The sequence below is a fragment of the Channa argus genome, chromosome 9 (genome assembly GCF_033026475.1).
Source record: "Channa argus isolate prfri chromosome 9, Channa argus male v1.0, whole genome shotgun sequence".
NCBI classification, from domain to species: Eukaryota; Metazoa; Chordata; class Actinopteri; order Anabantiformes; family Channidae; genus Channa; species Channa argus.
Window position 1 is genome coordinate 5,492,687 of NC_090205.1, and position 23,269 is coordinate 5,515,955.

Here is a 23,269-nt window from a genome sequence, read left to right on the forward strand (position 1 = left end):
TTTATGTTGGTGTAGTTTACAGTTTCACACCTGCATAGGAGACAGGTTGCAGATTGCAGATGTTTGCATCTAAAAATAAAGGATGCATGTTAATACCACGGGGCAAAAATGTAAGAAAAACCATGGAAAGTGTGAGCTTCCTTGGACCAACCTTAACCGGGACTTTCACGTGTGGTTAAGACAACTAACAGATCACTTCTACTACTTCACACACTGTACACGACTCCATTGTCAGACTTTAATCTTTCCATGATCCATTTACAGGCTGTCAACTGGGCAACAGTTTAAGTCAAGCAGACGGGGAGAGTAAAAGACTTCAATCATTACAAAATGAAATTTAAAAAAGAACCACATCAAAGGTTTTAGATACATAGATGGTTGTCTTCACAGGCAAATTTATCATCACAGAAACACCGACCTCAGTAAAGCTTCGGATTAATTGCTGAACATACGTTTTAAGGCGAAATGATACCTACTGTACACATTATGAAGACCCTGAGTGGGAGGCGAAAATACACAGAGCACAGATTTTAATTTTCTGAAAAAGGTTACCGAGTGTATGTGAAGGCTCTTATTATAAGTATTATGGAAAAGAAAACTGTGAACTGAAGCTACAAGTGCAGGAGACCATTGGAAAACATACCTGTAACAGGTGCCGGGACCACAAACTGCAACAATTAGTGATGCTTGTCCGAATTTTACACGCATCTGTTCACATTCAGCCGACTTTACACTTCAGCGTGCCATTGTACTCTACAACGTTAAAACCAAAGGTAGCAGGAGATTAGTGACGAACATTTTTCTGTGGCAGCCATTTTGGCTCCAACACGCTCCACCTGGCAGCTTTTGTGTCATCTAGGCTTCATTTCATTTAAGACACAATTTAACCTTTTTCCAACTAAGTGCATTTAAGTTACTGAGGTTGTAAAATGTATGGAGGACAAAAGTGGCCATTAATAAATACATAAATAAATAAATAAGTCATTATAGAAAACATATTAAATTAATACAGACAAATGTTTATTACAAAATATTCCTAATGAACAAAACCAGATCTTTATGTGACACCACTCTGTTGCACTTTCCTCTATAAACTCTGTATAACACTACACTTGTATTTATTTCATGTGTGTTTGTGTGTTTAATTGTGTATTTAGAAGTAACACAATTTCATTTCCTCAGTATTTTGTATTTTGAGTGTAAATATTAAGGAACATTGTTTTACATCATTATTGAATTCCATCATTTTTTTAAATTTAATTTCAAAATGCCACTTTGCATTAATACTTAGGAAAAAAAAAAGACAGAGCCAGTTACTGTATATGACTGAGCCTCTGCACATACAGACCAAAGCCTGAGTTTCTAAATTAGATTTTTGATTAAACTGCAAACTTTGTCAGAATTTATTCAGGTAATGATTTACCTGAATATTTGATCCACTTATGTTTTATCAGATGGGTAGAGCAGTAAGATTGGATGCAGAAGTCAGTGGGATCAAACCCCAGCCCACCCGCCACGTGTGTCCCTGGGCACCCGCCTTTGGCTCCCCATGGGATACGTGCAGAGAAATAATTTCTTAGTAATATGTATATGTGCTCAATGAAGATAAAGGTTGTTCTTCTTCTAATAGTGAACACTTAAAGACTAACATGAAAAACAATTTTCTACTATGCTGCAACTGACAAATTTGTACTTCTTTATTATTATTTTGTTATATTAATGGTTTTATTGTTTTAACAGCATTTAGTAACATCAGCTAGTTGATACGTAATGTTAGGCGGAAACTGTTAGTTTTGATTTTTAACCATTAACACAAACCTGCTTTGCGTATTATGAGGTTTAGAACGAGGATTGCTGTATGGACTATGGCGTTAGTTTAGCACTGCAGTCACATTTGACTGAAATCATCTACTTCATTCATGTGTCAGCATCAGTGGCACTTTCACAAGCTGCTTGGCCACCAGTTGTCTAGGAACATTCAGGATCACTGACACAGATGTACAGCATGACCATTATAACGAGGCGCTTTCATTATTTCTGTGCCGATATGCCGATGACAGCGCCATTTCCTTCTGCGACACCTTTTGCCTTCTCTGTCTAACGTAAACCTAAAGCGCAAACATTATACTACTTGTGTGTTAGATACAGTGACTTGATCATATACAGTATATCTAAGTACTGATCCAGAGTTTCTGCTGAGAAGAGGGTGAAAGTGGAACATCATTTACGAGAACCTGACCAGATTTCATAACAGCTGCAGGTATAAATGCAAACCATTACACCTGTACATTGGTACAGAGGTTGTACTAGACATCTAAGGCAAAAGTTGCCTCTACAGAAATGCCGGTTGCTTTGATTTGCACCATTTTGGATCCCTGGCTACATGAAAAAAAAAAAAAGCTTACTATTGCAGTAGACTAAATGCTTAATTGGGGGACATGGGGACACACGAAGGCCGTCAGGGGGGAGTGTTGTGAAAATATTTGGTGAAAGCAGAAGACAGCACTTGTGATGGCAGAACACATTCTACAATAAAATACATTCGTCGGTATAAACAGAACAGTAAATGGACTCTTCTGTCAGCCAGAGCAGCTGCTAAAAACCAGGACCAATTCAGCCGACGCGTGAGCGATTTTACAAGCTAAATGAATGAGGCCCAAACACTGTAGTTGGTGATTTGCCACAGTGGCTGGTAAACGACTGTACAAACATCAGAGTTTCAGGACTGAGTTCCAACTTTACACCAAATGTCACATGTTTGTGTTCTACAAACAGACAGAGTTCTAACCTGATTTCTAAGTCGTCCCTGGTTATTTTACATGCAGGTTTTCCCTGATTATTCTACTGTTTTGTAAACTACATACTAGCAAGTTTTTGTAAACAGTGACATGAACAAATCGTGTGTCCTTTGGAACAGATTTCAATCCCTACCATGCCCGCTCTGTGTTCCTGCAAAAGGTCCAGTAAGTCCAGCTTTTTCTGCATTAGAAGATGAGTCCATTGCAGTCCATGACATTTCCCAGCTGGCACAAAGTCTGTGATTTGTGAAACCTCCAGCCGTTCACTACAACACCATTAGGAATATAGATTGTCCAGCTGTCGGGTTCAGCAACTGTTCAGCGAATAGTCCAGTTTGACTTAGGCCTCTTATGCCAACTTGATTTTGCACAGACCAGAGTGGTCCACTGATGCCTTAACTCTCCGAAGTCCTTAAAAAAATTAAACATTCAATAAATATCAATGCAAGGCTCAGTGCTGTTGAATCCAATCCAAAATAAAATGTCAGTGTTGATGGTTTAACTATTAGTAACCAGTAATTGTTGGATAAAGATGTTGATGGTTGCTGGAGTTAGTCCACTGTGAAGATATATGCAGCCTTTAAGTTTAGTCTTTGAGTTTTCTGCTGAGACATAGTTGAACACCTTCGATTTTTCTCTGAGAAGAAAATTCTGAAAACAGAAATAAATTTGGACACACAAAAGAAAAATAATGACAGTATATTTAGTTTGTTACGTTGGTGGATTTCACTCCTTAACAGATCACCACAAGGTCAACACCACAATAAATAAAAGATCTACATTCCACAGCAACCCAGAACTTGTATTCTCGATGGCTCTGGAGAAATTATTTCTATTACTAATTAACAGCATTCTTTGTCACTGAGGACACAGTCTACTACCACGCGGAAAATCCTGCAGTACTATTGAGCCAGACGTCAAACCCTGACCCACATCACTAGGTATCTTGGTTGTGACCTGCTTGATTCCAATGGCGGTTTCCATTATCTTTATTTAGATCATATTAGATGATTACAAACACCTAATTACCCAACTTTGCACAGTATGGGACGACCTTTGCAATGCACCATTTGATTTCCATCGCTGGTCAGCCAAACATGAAGCCAATTTCGTGCAACAGTGATTAGGAATCTCGGGGGAGCCTGGTGGCTCAATGGGTAGAACATCAGGTTAGGATGCAGAAGGCTGCAGGATTGATTCCCACCCCAGGGCAGTTGCATTTGATAAATATAATTTTTCCGCTGTAAAAATAAACATATGAATGTAAATATATGTTACTTGCTCACAGTGGTTATTCTCATCTTTGAGCTAGTTTCTTTGGGGCTTCTAGGCAGCTTAGGATGCCTGCTTTATGCGTAATGGTTGACAGGTGAACAGAGAGCAGATGAAGTGTTCCTCAACATTTAAATTTTGTAAAGTCATAACCTTAATTTTTTTCCTGTTGATCGGTTTGGTGTAGAGATGGCAGAGCGACGAAACGGTCATAGCAAGGAGGCCTAATATCACAACGCAGGAAGGAATCAAGCACCAAATCTTTCCCCCACTCATATATTCATAAATACTAAAGATGATTAAATGCTTAAAATATGTTGTAATGTTGTTATCAGTGTTCCAGTGGTTGAAGATGGGTTGGAAAGCTCAGATCTCCTCTTCGTCACAGTGTGTTGCCAATGCTGCTGCTCACCAGCCCTTTGATATTAGTGATGGGCCGAACGTCATGCAGCTGTCGCCTTCGGTCGATGAACGTGGCCAACCGTGTGGTGTCCAGAGGTGTCTTGGAGTACTCCCCACCGTGTGCTCCCCCACGCCCCACCCACGGGTGCTGCAGACAAGAGGTAGCACTTGGCCTCTTCCTCAGATCCTGCTGCAGCACCGACGACACGAAATCCCTCGCCGCCTGGCTCACATCGCGGAAGTACTCATCTGGGAAGCAGAAGTCCAGGCGGCAAATGTTGACGCAGGTTTCCTCTGGGGATTCATCTAGAAACGGGGAAACACCGCTGAGCATCACATAAGCCAGCACGCCAACGCTCCACATGTCTGTTGCGACAGAGACCGGCGTGCCACGGATGAGCTCAGGTGCAGCAAACTCCGGGTTTCCGAGCAGGAGGTGGACATAACGGCGGTGGGCGGACAGCTGGACAGCATCGCCCAGGTCGATGAGCTTGATGCACGGTGTAGGAGAGCGAAGGTTGACCATGATGTTCTCAGGCTGGAGGAGACGGAGAAGATTCAGAAACAGGTGGTGATTTTAGATCACTGTGAAACTGATTCTTTCCAAAGGTTACACTTACGGACACTTGCATGGAACAACTGTCATCAGGAAAAGACTGGAATAATGGTTTGGATCTCACCTTGAGATCCAGGTGTGTTATTCTGCAGGTGTGAAGATGCTGCAGAGCCTCTAATGTTTCTCGGATAAAGAAAGCCACCTTCTCTTCCATCAGCTCATCATGGGCGACGAGGTAGTCGAGCAAGCGACCGTCCTCCAACCTGAAGCAAACAAATTCAGTAACATTTAGACAAACTGCTGTCCTGTACTGTACCTGGCTGGCTAACATGTTCTTAGGTTTCTATCGTGCTAGTTCACATAAGGCAAGAGGAAAAGCGAGCGGTAGATTAGCCCCAGCTTGGGTCGATTATGCCACTCAGGATAAAACCTGGAAAGCGCCCATTTGTCGATGGGCAACACTTATTTAGTCAGTTTCTCAGATATAACAATTCTTCTCCAGGACAGGAAATGATGTCATCATTTAAAGGAGGGTGTTAGTGTTCCGGTTGGTTAAGAATCAGCTAAGGCAAAACAAAGATATTTACCACAATAAAGACATTTCAAAACTTCACTTTTCTAAAAGCAGATTCACCATAGTGAAAGATCAACAGCTTTCGGCTTGTCCCTTCAGGATTGTCTACAGCAAGTGTTCTGCACATTAATTTGGCAAGATTTTTTCATGCCGGATGCCCTTTTTCTCCGGGCTCGGGACAGGCACCAAGGTGGCCCTTGATGGCTATGCGGGGCCACACCTGGTGAGGGGGGATTTGAACCTACGGCCTACAGCATCCCAACCCTATGCTCTACATATTGAGCCCCCGAAACCACAAAAGTGATAAGAACAACTGCAAAACATGTAAAGAAAGTTAACAGTTGATGCATGTTTAACCAGTGTCATGCAGCAGAAGTCACCGCATTGTTAGTGTACTGTAAAACACACACACACACACGTTTTAGTTTAGTCCTGGCTGACTTACAGCTCCAGGATCAACATGAGGGAGGTGGGAGACTCATATGTGTCCAACAGCACCACCAGCTGGGGATTTTGTACATGTCGGAGGATATCTGCCTCGTGGGCCACTTGCTCCTTCTTCTGCATCTTCTTACTCACAAACTTCACCGCAACCTGAAAAAAAGAAGATAAGCTCCTGAATACAACACCACAACCGGACACACATATATAAAATCATTTCCCTGCAACAAATGTCTGCATGAACCAAAGAAGAATGCAGAAATAGACTTGACCACGACTAAAAATGCTTTACAAATACAAATGTTACAAATATAAATATTTAGTCAACACAAGAAGACACACTAGTCAGTGATGCTCTACCTCTTTCTTTGTGGACTTGTTTAGACATTTCTTCACCACTGAAAATCGTCCCCTGATGAAAATTGAGGAGCAAAGAGGACAGAGAGATATTAAAAATAAAAAACAAGTTATCACGCAAGAAAATCTGGTACATATCTGATAGGCAGTGATGCTTTACCTTCCAATCTCACAAATCTCAGTGAAGGTTGAGTCAAAGTTTTCTTTCCACTGGATTCCTGTCCCATCATACCCAGAGTCTGGATAGAGACGCAGCAGAAAGATGGGGACATTAGTTTTATCTAACACATTTCAGCCTCTTCTCATCAATTTCAGAAATGTACAGTGGATACTTATGTTTTAGTTTTCTTGAAGCTTAAAATATCTGAATTCTGAACACTGACATGTTTGCACAGACAGATTAAAACCTGGCCCAAACACTGAGGTGATGTCATGTAACTCCAACGTTCACAGTGACAAACCTTTGAGGTGTTTAATACACAGCTAGCTGAGACAGTATGGACAGTTTTTGCAGACTTACTGCTGCTGGGCAGTGTGACCATGTTGGAAGGTTCAGACGGTGGCCCCACCCCCCAGCGGTTGGAGGCTAGTACTCTAAACTGATAGTGGCCACCGGGGATCAGGGCGTCGATCTGTACACACTCCTCTCTGCTGCTGGCAACCTGCTGCCATAGCAACGAGTCTGAGGGAGAGGAAAGAGGGCAGGTTTGGTCTGGCTGCAGGTTTGAAAAGCAAACATCAGCTACTATACAGAATTATTTTCAAAGAATCCACACACACACACACACACACACACCTTCCTGCCTGTACTCCACTGTGTAGCTACTGACAACACTGTGAGCGGATGAAGCTGGAGGCGGCCAGTGGACCATCACCGCTGTGCTGCTGGCCTCCTGAGCCACAGGCCGCCCAGGGGCTGCTGGGATTCCTGCAGGGAGCACAAAACCATACAATCACATTAACAATAAATTCAAACATCCCTGCAACACTGCACGTATCTTTGTAGTATGGAGTATAGTAAAAGGCATCAGTGGAAGAAGTACTCACATAGTACACACACACACACACACACACACACACACACACACACAAAGAATACAAATAAAATGGGTTGTTTTGCAAGTGATGGAGCATTATTTTGCAGAGCAGAATCAGGATGTTTCCCCCTGCTTCTAGTCTAAATTAAGCTAATTTGATGCTGTTTCCAGCTCCGATTCAGCAGACATAACAGAGAATGCTCTTCTTATGTGACTCTAGTCAAGAAAGCTAATATTTTAGTTCCCAAAGATGGAATGTAGCTTTAATCCATGTGCATTACCTTGCACTTTTATCGAGGCGGAGGAGGAGGCAGAGCCGTGGTCGTTAATGGCGACACAGGTGTAGATCCCCGTATCCTGAGGCATCAGGTTACAGATCTTTAACAAGATGTCGCCTGTATCCCTGGAGATGAGGAGGGGGAGGATGTAAGATTAGAGATGAAGAAGAAAAAAGGGGGTGGGGGGGTGGGGGGGGGGCAGCAAGACGAAGGTAAAATGTTTACATTTCACCATCATTCAGTACCTGATGTCTATGGTGAAGCGACTGTTGCTGGTCACCGGGTTCTGGTCGGGGCCCTTTAGGGTGACGGAGGGTTTGGGTCGTCCACAAACTTTACAGCAGAGGACCACAGTCTCCCCGAATGCACAAACCACATCTGACAGGGGGACGAGGAATTCTGGGGCCACTGCACACAGGGGAGTCACCAAATTACCACTTCACCTTTCTACACAGCGTGTACTTGTAGTTTTTCAATACGTTGTGTGTCTTTGGTTTGTGCATAAACTAAGAGTTATGACATGTAAATGTGTAAAGTTTGTACTGCAGATACAGTAACCCTCGGTCGGAAAGGCTGGTTCTTCATGTGTCTCACCTTCCTGGATGAAATTTGGGTTGAGAAGCTGGAAAATAGAGGAGTTCAAAGTTGAAACATTCTTAAAGACACAGATGCTTTGTTTCAAACGTCATGCAAAGAAACGGTGCACGAACCTCCATGCCCGTCTTCGGGTCAAGGTCATCATCACAGTCAGACTCGTCCGAAGTGTGAACGTCCTGGTGCAGAACAAAAGGGAAAAGACGGCGAGGTAAGAGAGGAGCGGCAGGAAGGGACAGAAGGGAAGACAAAGATACTGGGAGTAGCAAGGAAAATGGAGAAGTGGATAAGGCTTTGAGATTAGGAGGTAGTGAGAGGAAAGGAAGGAGAGGGAGAGAGAGGATAATTGTGAAAGGAAAGGATGCAAGAAAGATGAAGAGAATTTTAGAATCACCTATTGCTCTGTGGCTAACGACCAGAAGTGTCCCAGATACTCACCTGAGACCTGGACCTCAGCTACATGTCGTCAGGCAGCTGCCAGGACAGTACACAGTGGCGGCTTGGTTGCCGGCTCAAAGCTTCCAAAGTCAAACAGGACCTTGTCTCTCCAACTTTAACCATACATTTAAACAAATTCATCTATCACAGCCTGCAATAACTGAGTGTGGCCACCTGTGGGCAGCAGAAACATTCCCATTTGTGGCCACCTGGCAAATGTAGGGCCAGCAAATGCTCTATTTTACATCTAAATTCTTCATAATGCTCCCCAGCTGGTGCCTAACTGTGTCTGCAGGACACACTGGAGCAAAGACAGTAGGAGCGTGGTGAAAGACAACCGAAGGTCAATGAAACGGCAGATTTGTCTGATAAAGCTCATCAGTATGGACTGAAGTGACGGAGCTGCTGGTCCATAACGAGGGATCTGAAAATAGCAGGAGATCTGACCCAGAGATGCCTCTAACCCTCATATTACAGGTGAGCACTGCTGTAAATATTAACGCTTGGACTTCAGCTCGCGGCTCTCATTTACAGTGAATTACATTATTTGGTGTAACGAGACAGCTTCAGATAATGAGATGCAACAACTGAATTCAGTAATTCGGTACCAAAGTCTTAAAGCTGCAATAAGTAATTATTTATGCCCATAGACACCTTTTAGTCATATGCACATTACCTGTATCTGTATCAGAATACTTGATGTGAAAGAGACAGGTTAAGGACTTTAACGTGTCACATTCTAAAATAAACTTTAATATATTAGGATTAATATTCATCGCACAGTGTGACTGGACACATGAGAAACATTTCGTACTCATTGTTAGAGCAAATCAGAAAGCACAGGTTAACAAAGCAGAGTTAAAACAATAGTAATAAAAAATAATCCATTTAAACTTAAAAGCTAAATACATTAGTGAATTCTATGTCTATCCATGCAGGAGGAGGGAGAAATAAATCACAACACGAACAGAAAACAGACTTTATTTTCCAGCGCGTTTGAGGGTTTGGGATAAAAAAAAGATTTAAATGCAACTCAGTGTTCTTCTTTAGTGGTTCTCAACCATCTCACATTTTTGCGTTTAAAATGTAATTTCCATTCTTGTATTTCTTTTTTTTTAACCCTTGCTGAGCGAGTCCCCAGACAAATAAAACCTCAGCCATTTCGCTCAGGCATCAATTTCAGCATCCTCACTATCGTAATAGTTGGACTGTTTTGCAGTGACGCAGAAATTTGTGTTTGCACAAGTGTTTCCGCAGAATGTTAAGTCCTTTAAAATGACACCCAGAATATCGAGAAGAAATTATTACACATTTTCAGTGTTTTCCATCAGTATTTAACAGCAACTATTAATAATAAAATTAAATAACTAAGTGGCAAGAAATGGGTAAATATATTAAGATGCTGAAGTTGGTACAGACTGAATGGGGGGATGTTCGTCCATGCTCCAGCAGCCAAAGCTCGACTAAAGGTCTAGTAGTTGTGTTCGAAATACCACAGAAAAAGGTAAAGTCCAATAAACCAGGACTTATGGAAATACAATGTGAGATTTCCTGAGCCAAACGCAGCATCAACAAAAATCTGAATTTGTGTGTAACACCGGTTGAGAACCACTGCTGGACACGAGACGTGTGCGTTTGTTGGTTTGCACACACACACACACACACACACACACACACACACAAGGGTTAAGAAGAACAAAACATTAAATAAATAAAAGAGACGGTCAGGGGGCAGGTAAGGGATTTTGGCACACATGACATCACCAGCGTGCGCCGTCGGCCTGCTTTACTCACTTTGCCCTTTGCCCCAGGCGCCGGCGAGGCGAGCAGGGGAGGGGGTGTGGTTTCTTTAGGTTTACGGAAGAGGCCGTTCTCCTGACCTCTGACCCCCACTGAGGAGAAGTCCTTGGCTTCAGCGCGCTTCCGGGCACGCAGCGTGTTCCACGACAGAGACTTCCTGTACGGTACAGGAACGACAAACATCAACCAGCCAATCAGAGAGAAGCCCAGGGGAGTCCAGCTCAGCCTGGCTGCAGAGGCAAAACCACTGTGATGTGATGACTTCCTAAGGACCCAGTCAAGTTTGTCCTGATATGTCAAGATTCTTTAACTATTGGTTCATGAATGCAGACCGATATTATATTTAAAGTGACTCTTTGCATTTTCACACACAATACAGGCTTTTGTCATAGCTGACAATTGCCATGCAGCCTGCAAGAAAACTGGATCTAACTTCAAGCATTTTATTGCCCGTTAAATATATATTTTAATTATTTATGTGTTAACATCTTTTCCTTTTCAGTATGAGATTCTTCAACCTATTTTGGGACAGCGGGCTGAATCATCTGTGTACTAAACTGAATTCTACAAAAGGCTCTTTTCCCACATTCTGTCTAGTTTTAAAGCCCTTTTTTTTTTTTTTTTTTTTACAAAACATACCACCTGATAAATCATTGTAATTATTTAGTAGTATACATATGATTAATTAAAACATATTCTTGATTTCAATAAGTATAAGTCTTAACTAAATTTTGAGATTAAGAAACATAATAAATAATAAAAATTCACATTTACGTAAAATTGATGAGACTAGTTACATGCACTCATACACTTGCAGTGCACAGAAAAACTTTCCATCCACAGAAACATGAATGATTGGTACATTCAATAATACTGATGTAAATCACGGCCATGAATAAAATAAAATAACATAAAAAAGAACTTCTGTGTCTCCATGGTTTCCCCTATTTCCTCTAACATGTGAACAGTGCTGTTGTTGCCTGAAGCTGCAGCCAGACTCCTCTGGTCCGTTCAACAACAGAAGAGAAGGACAGAGTGACAGAACGAACTTTATTGAGACAGAGATAAAGTTCAACTGGGAGAGAGACAGACAAGTGCGTGAGAAGCAGTAACACACTTAACCTCATCAAACAACCGAACACAAAGAAGTGATATTTACAGCAACACACTTCACACTTGTGTTTCCTGTGAACCAAACTAATATGTAATTAAATATATTTCAGTCATTTTCTAAGTTAATCATACTTTACATAACAACAACACTGACATCATCCATTTCTTTGTACCGCAGACACTGAACTGCATATGCTGGAAATCGCCTGTGAAGTTTGGACATTATTTATGCTGATCACCTGTTTTGCAATATTGAAATGTGTCATCCAGTGGAGTGTTGTGTCGGGCTGATGTGCGTTTAACAGTGTTAGAACAACAATGGAAGTCTATGGCACAAATGTCCAACTGTTGGTGATAGTATCTGTGTGGTGATTCTGGACATTATGAAAAATTTAGACTTATTCTGCGTTGTACATGAACGGTGAAGGAAACAATGCATTTCACTGTCTTAATAAGACTATTTCCCCTCCAGATTATATAAAGTTAAAATAACCACTTTGGTAAAAACATTTTTTAACATTTTCTTTTCAGCATTACTGCTCATATACACTAATTCTTGTCAGTTCTGTTTTGATGATGAACCTAAGCATAATTATCATCCTGAACAACATTAACACTTTAATAAATGTATTTCGATAACAAGACTAAGACTGAAGCAAAAATGTGTTACTGCACCAGTCCCCTGTTTTTGTTCAATGTACATTTTCAGTTTGTAGCTTCTGTGGAGGTTCAAACCGTAGGTTAGTAAAAACTGAAACAAAAAGGCAAAAAATATCAAAAGAAATGTCACAACAACAACAAATACAAAAACGGGAAAGTTGTTATGGTGCTTCAGTGCTGTTTGATCATTTAAAATCCCTACTTCCTTAAGATGCTCCTCTATGCAGATGATTTAACCTTTACACATGTGGATTAAAAGTTGCCTTATCCCAAATCTTAACCACCCATCTTAAACAGAAACACCTGGTATAAAAGAGTGCAAACACAAGTAGGCAGACCACTTAGTTTCACGTTTACTGTGGTAGTTTATTTACAAATATTAAAAACTACAAATTGTCAATCATCTCCAACCTAACTCACAACAAAACAACTTCACGTCAGTTCGCTAACTCATGCTCAAGTCCAAAAGGTTTATTTTACATATTTAAAATGCATTTAAAATCATTATTATTTAGACTACCAACAGTACAATGCTGACTGCCATTTAACGAAACATATTGCACAACCTGACTTCATTTATATTTTTTTTCTTCTTAAATAGTGCAAAAGTTGTTTTTTTTTGACAGGAATGTTCTAAAGCCTCAGTTGAAAAACCACAAATTAACTTTGTACAGTGACCTGCTGACATAACAAAAACATTAAGGAGAAAATTAATACAACTTTGTCCGTAAAATAAAATAATTAGAATAAGGCAGAAACACAACAACAATTAGAGGAATAAACATAAATTTCTGTATAGATTGCCACAGACAACAAAATTAATCTTCTCCACTGCGGAGAACAGGGCTAAGTCCACCTGAATGCCCCAGGTGAGTTTTGTGTTTCTTTAAAAACAAACAAAAAAAAAAACAGTGAAGACAAAAAAAAAAAAAAAAAAAAAACAACACAAAAAAGAAAAAAGAACATGGTGTTAGAAAATGAAATAGGAGTCCGGTTTTAGCTCCACACACTTTTCTCTTTCTCTGGGTGTAGTCGGCTACAAGTTACAATATTTTCTATCCAGTCTATTTCTGCAGGATATTGCCTCCGTACTTGTTTACATGACAAGGCATCAGTGTATGTGTGTGTTGTAGTTTGTTTCCAAGCCTGTAATCTATCTTCATGTAGTGGCAAAGAGCCATTCAGTGACAATGGTTCAGAAATAAAACTGTCACTGCACCAGCGTGATTGTAAGAGACCAGTTCTTGACTTTTACCTCCAAGAAGCAAAATGTCAGTGAGTTTATATATAAAAAAAAAATGTCTCCTGTGAAGTTCAAGAGTTTGGGAGGAGAGAGGACGGAAGAAAGTAAGGATATAAGGGTAGGGGGAATTCGGAGGTGAGGGCGGTTGTGGTTGGGAGCAGATTTAAAAAAAAAAAAAAGGGGGGGGTGGGGGTAGACAGAGACTGGTCAAATGAATTCTCTCATACAATCCGAGTGCTTGTTTTCGAGCCCAACCAGAAGATGGTCTGTCTGCAAAGAAAGTGCTGGGTGGGTAGGGGGGGGACTTACTTGATGTTGTTGGCATCGGCCACTGCTGTTGAAAAGGAGGAAGTAGAGGATGAGTCTTTAATAGATTTTGTGAGTGGGCCCAAGACGTGGCCTGGCACCCAGCCTTCAGCAGCAGGCGACTGGCTGTTAGCTGGCCGGTAAACAAGGTACATGTTCTGCTGGTTGGTGGCCAGGATTTGGACAGTCTCCCCTTGACAGATGCAGATCTCATTCTCTTTAAGTGCTGAGTAGTCCTGAGTGACCAACATGGTAGATGAGACGCCGTTACAACCACCCTCACTTTCCTGAGAAAGACAGGAAAAGATGGCAAACAGAATGGGGAGTAAGACAAGGAGAAAACCCAAAAAGGGGCAGAGAGCATGAGGAAAGATGAAAAGGATGGAGAAAAATGGGTGAGGACAACGTTAGGATTTGGCTATGAGGGTTGGATAACAGTCCTGCTGGCTGTGATGCCCCAACCTGAGGAGGAGCAGAAGATCAGGACCAAGGAGCAGGAGGTGGAGAAACAATGAGAAGAGTGTCAGCATATTGTAAAGAGTTTCTTCTCAATGCTTCACACTGAGGTTTTCAGCACCAGCAGACAACACCAGAGATTTCTGCTTCCACCTCAGGATAATGAAGGTGAATTACATTTCACGGATATTGCTGAAAGCAAATAATAAAGGGCCCATTCAAGTTTCAGTTTTTTAGTGGAAACATGCGAAAGATTAGTTCTAGTCCTGTGATCATTTTGTTTACTGGTGTTTGCCATCAGCTGCTCACCTCTTTGGACAAACCACCTATCAGAACGTTAAAGATGGAACATCCAATCAGGTTGTCGTGAGAGTTTGAACAAAAAAGGTACAAACTGTCATAAACCGAATTCGAGTGTGAACTTTAGTGCGGTGGATTTACATTTGGATCAATTTCCTGTTTCGTTTCACTCAAAAACTAAAAACGTAACAAAAAGTAACAGCTTTGCATGGAGTCTAGAGACACCGTGTTCTTTGGAACAAAAAGCTTTTAAAGCCCAGCAGGTGGAGCAGAGCTGGCCAGTCTCCTGCAGACAGCAAAAGGTGTTCAAAGTAGGCCAGAAAGAGAGCAGCTCGGTTTGTATAGTGTGTGTGTGTGTATTTTATACACACACACACACACACTCCAACGGTATGCTGCAGTACCCCAGATTTTAACCTTGTCTTGACAGGTAAGGAACAGAAAGAAAAAGGGTTCTTCTAGTGTGCCCTCATTTACTGTTATTGTTAATGGCCCGAAAAAGATGATGCTGGCATCTTAATCTGTGGAAACATTATTAACATCCTCTAAAGTTTTTCAAAGGACCAAACTAATGGGAAAACTAAAATAAAAACATTGCTACCACACACAAATGAAAGTCAAAAAACTGCTGATAGCACGAACACACCCTGGACTCGAAACACGACGAGCCACCGTTGGATGTAGACACTTTCATCTGGTTCCTCCCTCTCTCTGTCTCCTTGTCAGTGAGACCCACGGCCGAGGACGGCTGGCTGTGAGAGGACATGCTGGCCCGGTTTCCCGAGGCGGAGCGGTTTCTGGTCAGGGATGAGGTGTTGCCTCCTCCACTCTTCTGGTACTCGATGGGAGACTGGAGAGCTGCAATTTCAGACAGAGGGACATTTACGATCCTGGTGATTTCAGCTTTGCTGACTCAAGCCTTGGTGTTTTTAGTTGCCTGGAATTAAATGGGAACTTTGCATCTTGGATACTGTACAAAAAAAACATGCTAATGCTTTTGCATGTTTTATCCTATTATATACACTGGGTTACTGCCGAGCTGTGGATTTAAATGTATTTGCTTACTTTCTGAGGAGCAACTTAGTTTATTTTGGGACACTTTGAAAACCTAAACAACTGTTTTCATCAGTTATCCATAAATTTGATATAACCCCGTTTTCAAGCAGTGGATTATTATAAAATGAGTATAAATTATCAGCCTAAAGTGTATCAGGTCCTAAAGTGTTTGTATGATGAGAATCCAGTTCTCTAGTGGTCTCACAGAAAACCGAGACAATGTTTGATCATTTTTTTATTCATTGTCACTTGCTGAGCAATGAAAAGTACAGTGTATGTAGGACATCGTTTCTTACCTGACAGGAAGTTGCTTTGAGCGTCCAGAAGCTCCTGAATGTGTCCAACCCAAACCTGCTTGATGTCGACGTTGGCAGCCTGCAGAGTGAAACGCTCCGATGAGCCGCGACATGACAAGACGAACTTACAGGGATCATTGTCCGCACTGTCCTCCAGACCCAGGTACGACACCTGTAGGGGGAAATGCAGCTTTAGTGCGATGAAACTTGTTCATGTCAGTAAAGGTCTTTAGAGAAAAATGAGAATGTATTCACAGCACTTTGCTTACTTTGATGCTCTTCTTGAACTGGTAACCGGGCGTGGACGATCCTTTCCTGAGCAGCTCGCTGAAGATAACAATCTGCTCAAACAAGAAGACTCGCCGTTCTTTGGAGCGCGACAAGACGCCAGCGTCCTGCTCGGTCACAAAGAAGGTTTCCTGCTGCAGCAGTTTCCCCTGACTCGTCAGTTTCCCCTGCAGAAAAATCGTAGCTGTCAAAAGCTGATTGGGGTCAACCGAGGTTCTAACAAGCAGAGTGATTTCTATCCAGTTTAGTGCTCACTGCTCAGCTCATCGAGGAAGTAGAGGTTATAAATAAGAAGAATAGGAAGCGCACATACCTCATATCCTTGCAGCCGACCCAAATTCATCATGTCATTACACAGCTTAGGGACCTGAGACATCAAATTAACAGCTTTCTGTAGAAATGAGGGAGAAAGATTTGAATCTTTGGTTATGTGCCAATTTCATGTACATGTCACTGCTTATTCCTGTAAGGCCTTTAAAAAGTGTGTCCTGGATTTAATCACACTGATACTTTAGTACTTTATATTAGGTTATTATGAAGTGCTTGTACCTCGATTTGTTCACAGTCCATTCCTGCCTTGGAGCTGTACCTCAGGAAGTCCTGAGGAGAAACGGGAGCACGTTTACATTTGTTTCAATTCACTACAACTGCAATAGATTACTTCACTCTACATGTCGCACATTGTGCCTGACAACACTACCGTCCTTGCTTAACAGCCAACAACATTACAACGTGGAAACTTATGATTTCACTGAGAGTTACATTTATTTTTGAGTTTCCTTGTTAAAGTACAATACTAGCTTATGTGTTGCTTTCCAGGTTTGTGGGAAATGTACATGCACGAGTGATTTCAGTGCTGGTAAACACAAGGGAGTGGACTAATCATCATCTTCAGAGTCTGTGGTTGTGAGCTTTTTGCATGGAGCACAAAAAACATCATACAGTAGCTGTGTCAGCTGAAAGTATTAAGTTATGGATACTGGATAAAATATTTTGCTTTTGTGCTTCAGTTCATCCAATTGAAAATATTCCCGGAAACTTGTGTCACTTACCTTCAGTAGCAGCTGGTATTTGGTAATTCTCTGGATTGGTTTAATGAGGAAGTCACTGATGCTCAGTCTGGACTGGATGTCCTGCTGGATTCCCTGAAACACAAACACCAACAGTTTAAGAATGTTTATTTTTATTCTCTTTTACACTTTTTCGTGATTATATTGGTCATTTTACTACCAGTAACTTTTAGAAACAAAAGTGTCACTTACATCAAAGTATGTGTCGTATTCTGCAACAATAAACTCTGATTTGGGCTTATTCTGACAATAAATCACATACATGTGGAGCCTTCTCTCCTGCAACAAACACACGCACCATTTTGTTTTCCATTAGACAGCAGATCACAGGGAAGAAGAGATCATATCACAGTTGTACAGATCATAACTGTCCCACTCACATGTTTGATGAAGAGTTCAGGAAGGTGTTCGTGGTCTTCCAGACATTTCTCCAGCTCTCCTACGAAGAAACTGACCGAAACAAACAAGATGTCATCAGTCGGCCAATGCAAACAGCCCACTGGACTCGTCTTTGGCTCCAGTCACATTACTTGGACACCGATGCTGAACTTACTCTCTGTGCCAGTCGTAGATCTGGTGAATGTTCCCGAAGACAATTTTGTCTTTTCCTTTCATGTCATCAGGGACTCCCTTCTCTTCGATTCTCTTCATAAAGCTCTGCAGGGTCACAAAAAGTCAACAGTTGATTGATGCTCTGCTCATTTCTTGCCCCCCCAGAGGCCATTTTGTATCAAACTACTGTTTAACAGAAAACTTTACATACTGTTGTGCATTTAGTCTAGTGTTTGTCAGGTTTTTGATGTCCAAGTCCATTTTTCAGAGATTCTTTGTTCACAATAAATGTACCAATTACATTAGAAGAAACGTCCACAATGAAAATACTTTATGGGATCACATAAGACATTGCGAACATCATACAGAATGGTTCAGTGTCTCACCTCCACGACGAGGCCCAGGTCTTTGACATAGTCCTTCTCTGTCTGTATCAGCTCGTTCAGAACAAACCTGGGCCAAACAAACACATCACTAACATCAGCTGAGAAAATTGTGTCAGTGCAGCAATACACCAACTGTGGTTTAAGACGCAGCACCCGTGCTACTAGTGGTAATGCAAGCTTACTGTACCACAGTACTCACATTCGGCCTCGCATAGCTTTGGCTCTCTGCTCCAGCTCAGGGTTTCGTGGCTGGACGGGAGTGGTTTGTTCTGGTGGAGAGAGCGAGGAGAAACCGGGGTAGGCTCCAGGTTCCAGAGTCTGAGCAAAGGAGAGGAGATTGCTTGGGTTTAAAGATAGAATAAACATATTTCGCTGTTGGCAATTATTTGTTACAGATTTACAGACTGTGGGTGTAATGAATGTATGAAACTATTGAGGTCAGGCCTTTTCTGTGAAAGGCTTTTGAGTGAAATGTCCCTGAATAAATACCAGCAAAAAAAAATAAATAAATCTGATGATATAAAAACATTCCAGTGTGTTTTGATCTTCAAAGCAATGATGTGGAAACAAACACAGGAGTGTGTGTACACTTTAGTTCTGATTTACAGTACATGCTGCAGGTCTAGTCACATACCTGCAACTGAAATTACTACATATCCTAAACATAACATGCAAATGCAAAAATGCAAACAAATACAAGCACAGGACACATGTATACACTACTCTTTAATAGAGGCCACAACATAAACTATGAATAAGTATGAACACATTTTAGAGGCAAGTACACGGAGGGTAACTACACAAACTGCTGCAGACTGATTCTGCACACTGCAAACAAATATAATCAATAAATATAAATGTAGACACATGTATATACACACACACACACACACACACACCACTGTACATGCAGGACGACTGGTACTGCACATATTGTATTCATTTGGTGAAATGAGCACAAGAATATTCACACAGGATACACAGAGCAGGTGAACAGGAAGTGTTCACTCCTGCCCAAAATAAATCACTAAGTGTGGTCATTGCTTTTTGGCCATTCTAAATAAAAATAACAGTTTGTAATAAGACCCGTGTCTGAAATATCTACGCAACCTTACACACTCACCATCTTGGTTTTAACCAGTTTTTCTATGGCGCTAACCAGCTCTGCAGCGCTGGGCACCTCAGAGGATGACTGCACAGATGTTAGCAAGGATGAAGACTGAGAGGAGGAGGAGGAGGAGGATAGAAAGCAGTAGCATGTTAAAACATTGGACATAAGGGAGAGAGGGCAGAAAGTTGAAGTAAACCTTTAGCAAGAAAATAATAAATCGCAGTGAAAGTTGTGAGCAGCAGATTAAAAGGTGAAACGTGTTCTGCACGTTGTTTTAGCACGCTGAGTTTTTACGCCGGATGCAAAAAAAAAAAAAAACAGTCCACTAATTTGAATAACCATGAGAACCAGATATAACACACACACACAAACATGAATGTTAAAATGGGTTTATCATTAAGAGGCAAAGCAAAAAGGAGGTTTGATGGGCAGAATATGGTTTTAATCGACGTATTAAAAATATATTACTCAAAGCAGACCTACAGTAAGTGAAGAAGATCAGTTTCCAGATATTGTAAAGACCAACATTACGTTAAACTGACCGTGAAACCCCTCTCACCTTGTCATCCTGAGCTGAGGGGTCCTTGATAATCTCCATGCGGGGAGGCAAAGGAGTGTGGGCCTCCTCATCCTGCTCCTCCTCACCACCGCTCTGCATCCCAGAGGATGTCTTGGAAAGGATGTTTCCATCCTTGCTGAGGACCCTCTGTGGGGGGAAGCCACACAATTCAGAGTCACAAACAAAAAGTATCTAGACTGTGTGTTACTTAATTTACTACAATGATTATTAGAGAATACGAGAAGGGTTTTGGAGATAAATGTTATGTTACTGTGGTCTATAGGACAAGTCATTGACAGGTTTCCCCTCGAGTCAGAAATGAACCCTTCAAATACCAGATTAGACAAAATTCCTTAGCTCTTATGTGGCATTTCCACTATTTAGAAATGAGGCAAAACCTCTTGGAAAGCTCAAAGACGTTAACTTCCCCAAACTGAAATTAAGATACTGACTTATGTGGAAGAGCTGACAAGTCATTTACAAAACATGGTACTGACCTAGCTTCCTAATTTTATTTATTTATTTTTTTTTGGGGAACAAACGCCTAAAACTAGCAAGTAGGGAAATTCCTTTATCAGATAAGAAACATTTTACAAAATGACGAAATATCCAGACCCTTGAGATCATTTGGGACAGGCTTACTTAGTGTTCCCAGGATCAGAAGCAGCATTAATTTTCTATGTGCCCCAGATGTGCAATAAGCTGCCTACTGCCTAGTACTTGAGGTCTGAAGTCAACTTTTTTCAATCTGGCTGGAAAACATTACTGCATACTGTAGCATTCCCATGATTTGAACATATCTTTTAGTTTTAACTCTTGCAATTTCTATGTTTTTACTTTATTTTGTTGTATTAAAAGGTTTGTGTAGGAAATTTTAACATTTTTTTCTTCTGGCACTATGCGTGGCTCTGTGCCTGAAAGGCTCTATGTAAATAAACTTGCTCTAACTTGCCTAGTGTTAATCTGAATAATTCAGGAAATTGATCACAGGTTTGTATGTGTGGGTGTGTTTGAGAGTCAGGTTGAAATACAGAAAGAGAAACTTCAGCTGTAGATTGTGGAAACTTCTCTTTACAGCTTAGACTCTTTTCTGCATTTTATTCATGACAGATCACATTTTGCAGATTACAGACCTGATAAATGGTTGTTTTATCATAGACATTTCCCTCATATCTGATAAAGATGCACTGATATGTATAATATGATATGATGGCCTTTCTTCCTGTTGTGCGGATTTATATAGAGCTAAACATCAAAAATGCATTTGCATAGATAAAGTTGTATGTGCATGTTAATAATTTGATTCAAACACCTGTGAATCATAAAAGTTCAGGTTCTAAGTTGACAGTGGGTTTTTAAATTGCATTTGCCAACACAAAAAGGAAAAAAACCTGATGTGTAATTAGCTAATTAACATGCAACAAACAAAGTCAGCAAAGTGTACTGCAACAGTTTCCCTCAAGGGATTTGTTAACACCAAAACAAAGGTTCCTTGAATTCAGATAAAAATAGAAACAAACAGTCCTGACAGTAAGTTATTTAATGTTACAGGGTGTATAAAGCAATGTACTATTTATAAAAGAAAAAGAAATCCTCACATCACAACAGGTGAAGTATACTGCTCTTGAATCCTAGTTTACTGTACCTCATCAATGGCATCATCCTGCAGGGAAAGGTCAGGTTGTCCCAGGTCAATACTCTTCCTGTTCTCCTCTCTTCCACTTCCTGGTCCTTTTAAAACAGTCACACAGTCTATTATTCAAGCAATCAAAGTTGTAAAAGCAAATGTATTTTGGCATATAAAAACTTGTTTCTAATCTATAGAGTATTTTTTTCTGTAGACATCCTTACTGGCAACAGAACAACACTAGGGGTAAATTTAGCTTAGTGGAAACCTTCATTTGAAATCCTCCACAAACCTTTTTATGCAAGTCAAACACATTCACATGATCCTTTTTTCTGATAGACACAGGACATGCACCAGCCCCCATGCTTATAATGTAGACGACGTCAAATTTTAATATAGTAAAAAAAAAATAAAATAAATCTAATCTAATCTATTTTTTATAATCGCTCAATATTGTCAGACTTCTTTTTATAGTGTGTGAAAATGAACTGAAACCAATGGCTACATGGAAGGAAAAATAATGCTTTGAAATGTGGCGGTTTGCGTCAGAGTCAGGAGCTGCCCACTGGCTCTCTAGGCTCCCGTTATTCAGCAGTCGCTGCTGATTTTGTTCAGCTTTATGTCACTGGAGCTCTACAGTATGTGCACATCAGTAATGCGTTATGGTTTTGGGTAAACTGTATTTTTCTGCCCGTCTTACCAGTCTTCTTGTGTTTGTTGTTAGGCAGCTTCTTGATGGAGCTGCCGTGGCTGAGGCGGCGGACTGGACTGGTCAGCCACTTTCTCAGAGTGTTCCCAGAGCGTTTGGGACCGGGAGAGCAAGACTGCAGTGAGCTGAGGGAGGCCTGCGGCTGAAGGTTTGCCACAGACTCGGTCTTCCCATCGGAGCCGCTGACAGGATAGTTTTCTGAAAGTAGGTAGACAAAGTTTACAAGTTTTATTCAAAAAAGTAAAATTAAGATCATCCTGAGATTAATTATAGCATATTAATCAGTGATATAATAAAATCTGCACTCAGGAAACATCTTTCTTGCTTCTTTACTGTTTGCTAGAATATCGTCTGTGTTAAAATCAATTAAGCACATAAATAGCACAGATAAATCAGCTGTTCTTTGTTTGTTTTTACTTCTTTTAAAGTTCACGTGTATCGTTTTCCAAAATCTCTCCATTCTCAGGGTCACACAATTAAAAATGTTCTAATAATTGTGAATTTTTTCACAATTAGGAACTTGACAGTAAATGTAATTCACCCACTCCTTCATTCATTAATCACATTCCTGTGATCCACCAAGTGTAGATCACTGTATCAACAAACCACACAAGCAGCAGAGGCTTGTGTTAAGCCGCTTGATCATTGAGAGCGTGTGAGTAAGGCCTTGCCTGCCACAGCAGTGGGTATAAAGACTTTTGGTCATATCTCTAGTTCCAGCAATGACCCATTCAATCTGAAATCAATAGAAAAACATGAGTAATAGCAATAGTTTTAATAATAGTAGTAAACGCGTGAGGAATTGGGACATTAACTGAAACTAAAACTGATTTGATGTTAAAGTTGAGTTTCAGAGTATTTGTTCCACCTGAAATATCTGGGAGCCATATTTAAGATTGTCAAATAAGGTGATTCAGTGGGAATAACGTCAATCTTATGACAGAGGTACATAAAGCCGACATCAAAAAACGAGACTGTTGCATTGGTTTG

General features: G+C 40.9%; 1 protein-coding gene across 7 annotated transcripts in view; it reads right to left on the reverse strand.

Annotated features, from left to right (window-relative positions):
- Nucleotides 1-209: 209 nt before the first annotated feature.
- kalrna (kalirin RhoGEF kinase a) overlaps nt 210-23,269 on the reverse strand; it is a 119,739-nt gene continuing 96,679 nt past the window's right edge. For 5 of the 7 annotated variants that reach the window (XM_067515395.1, XM_067515398.1, XM_067515399.1 and 2 more), the window contains 28 exons: nt 22,271-22,477; nt 21,589-21,674; nt 19,944-20,090; nt 19,397-19,492; nt 18,473-18,591; nt 18,274-18,340; nt 17,889-17,992; nt 17,716-17,785; nt 17,528-17,614; nt 17,318-17,410; nt 16,815-16,865; nt 16,579-16,656; nt 16,247-16,432; nt 15,978-16,149; nt 15,272-15,483; nt 13,873-14,156; nt 10,542-10,704; nt 8,426-8,488; nt 8,310-8,337; nt 7,961-8,123; nt 7,719-7,840; nt 7,197-7,328; nt 6,921-7,082; nt 6,561-6,639; nt 6,404-6,455; nt 6,048-6,196; nt 5,153-5,291; nt 210-5,010 (listed from right to left, as the gene is read on the reverse strand). In XM_067515395.1, the coding sequence (XP_067371496.1) occupies nt 4,453-5,010; nt 5,153-5,291; nt 6,048-6,196; nt 6,404-6,455; nt 6,561-6,639; nt 6,921-7,082; nt 7,197-7,328; nt 7,719-7,840; nt 7,961-8,123; nt 8,310-8,337; nt 8,426-8,488; nt 10,542-10,704; nt 13,873-14,156; nt 15,272-15,483; nt 15,978-16,149; nt 16,247-16,432; nt 16,579-16,656; nt 16,815-16,865; nt 17,318-17,410; nt 17,528-17,614; nt 17,716-17,785; nt 17,889-17,992; nt 18,274-18,340; nt 18,473-18,591; nt 19,397-19,492; nt 19,944-20,090; nt 21,589-21,674; nt 22,271-22,477 (3,869 nt within the window). In that variant the 3' untranslated portion in view covers nt 210-4,452. Of the gene's footprint in view, nt 5,011-5,152; nt 5,292-6,047; nt 6,197-6,403; nt 6,456-6,560; nt 6,640-6,920; nt 7,083-7,196; nt 7,329-7,718; nt 7,841-7,960; nt 8,124-8,309; nt 8,338-8,425; nt 8,489-10,541; nt 10,705-10,735; nt 13,205-13,872; nt 14,157-15,271; nt 15,484-15,977; nt 16,150-16,246; nt 16,433-16,578; nt 16,657-16,814; nt 16,866-17,317; nt 17,411-17,527; nt 17,615-17,715; nt 17,786-17,888; nt 17,993-18,273; nt 18,341-18,472; nt 18,592-19,396; nt 19,493-19,943; nt 20,091-21,588; nt 21,675-22,270; nt 22,478-23,269 lie in introns of those variants that run through there. The other 2 variants (XM_067515396.1, XM_067515400.1) reach the window with 2 other exon arrangements.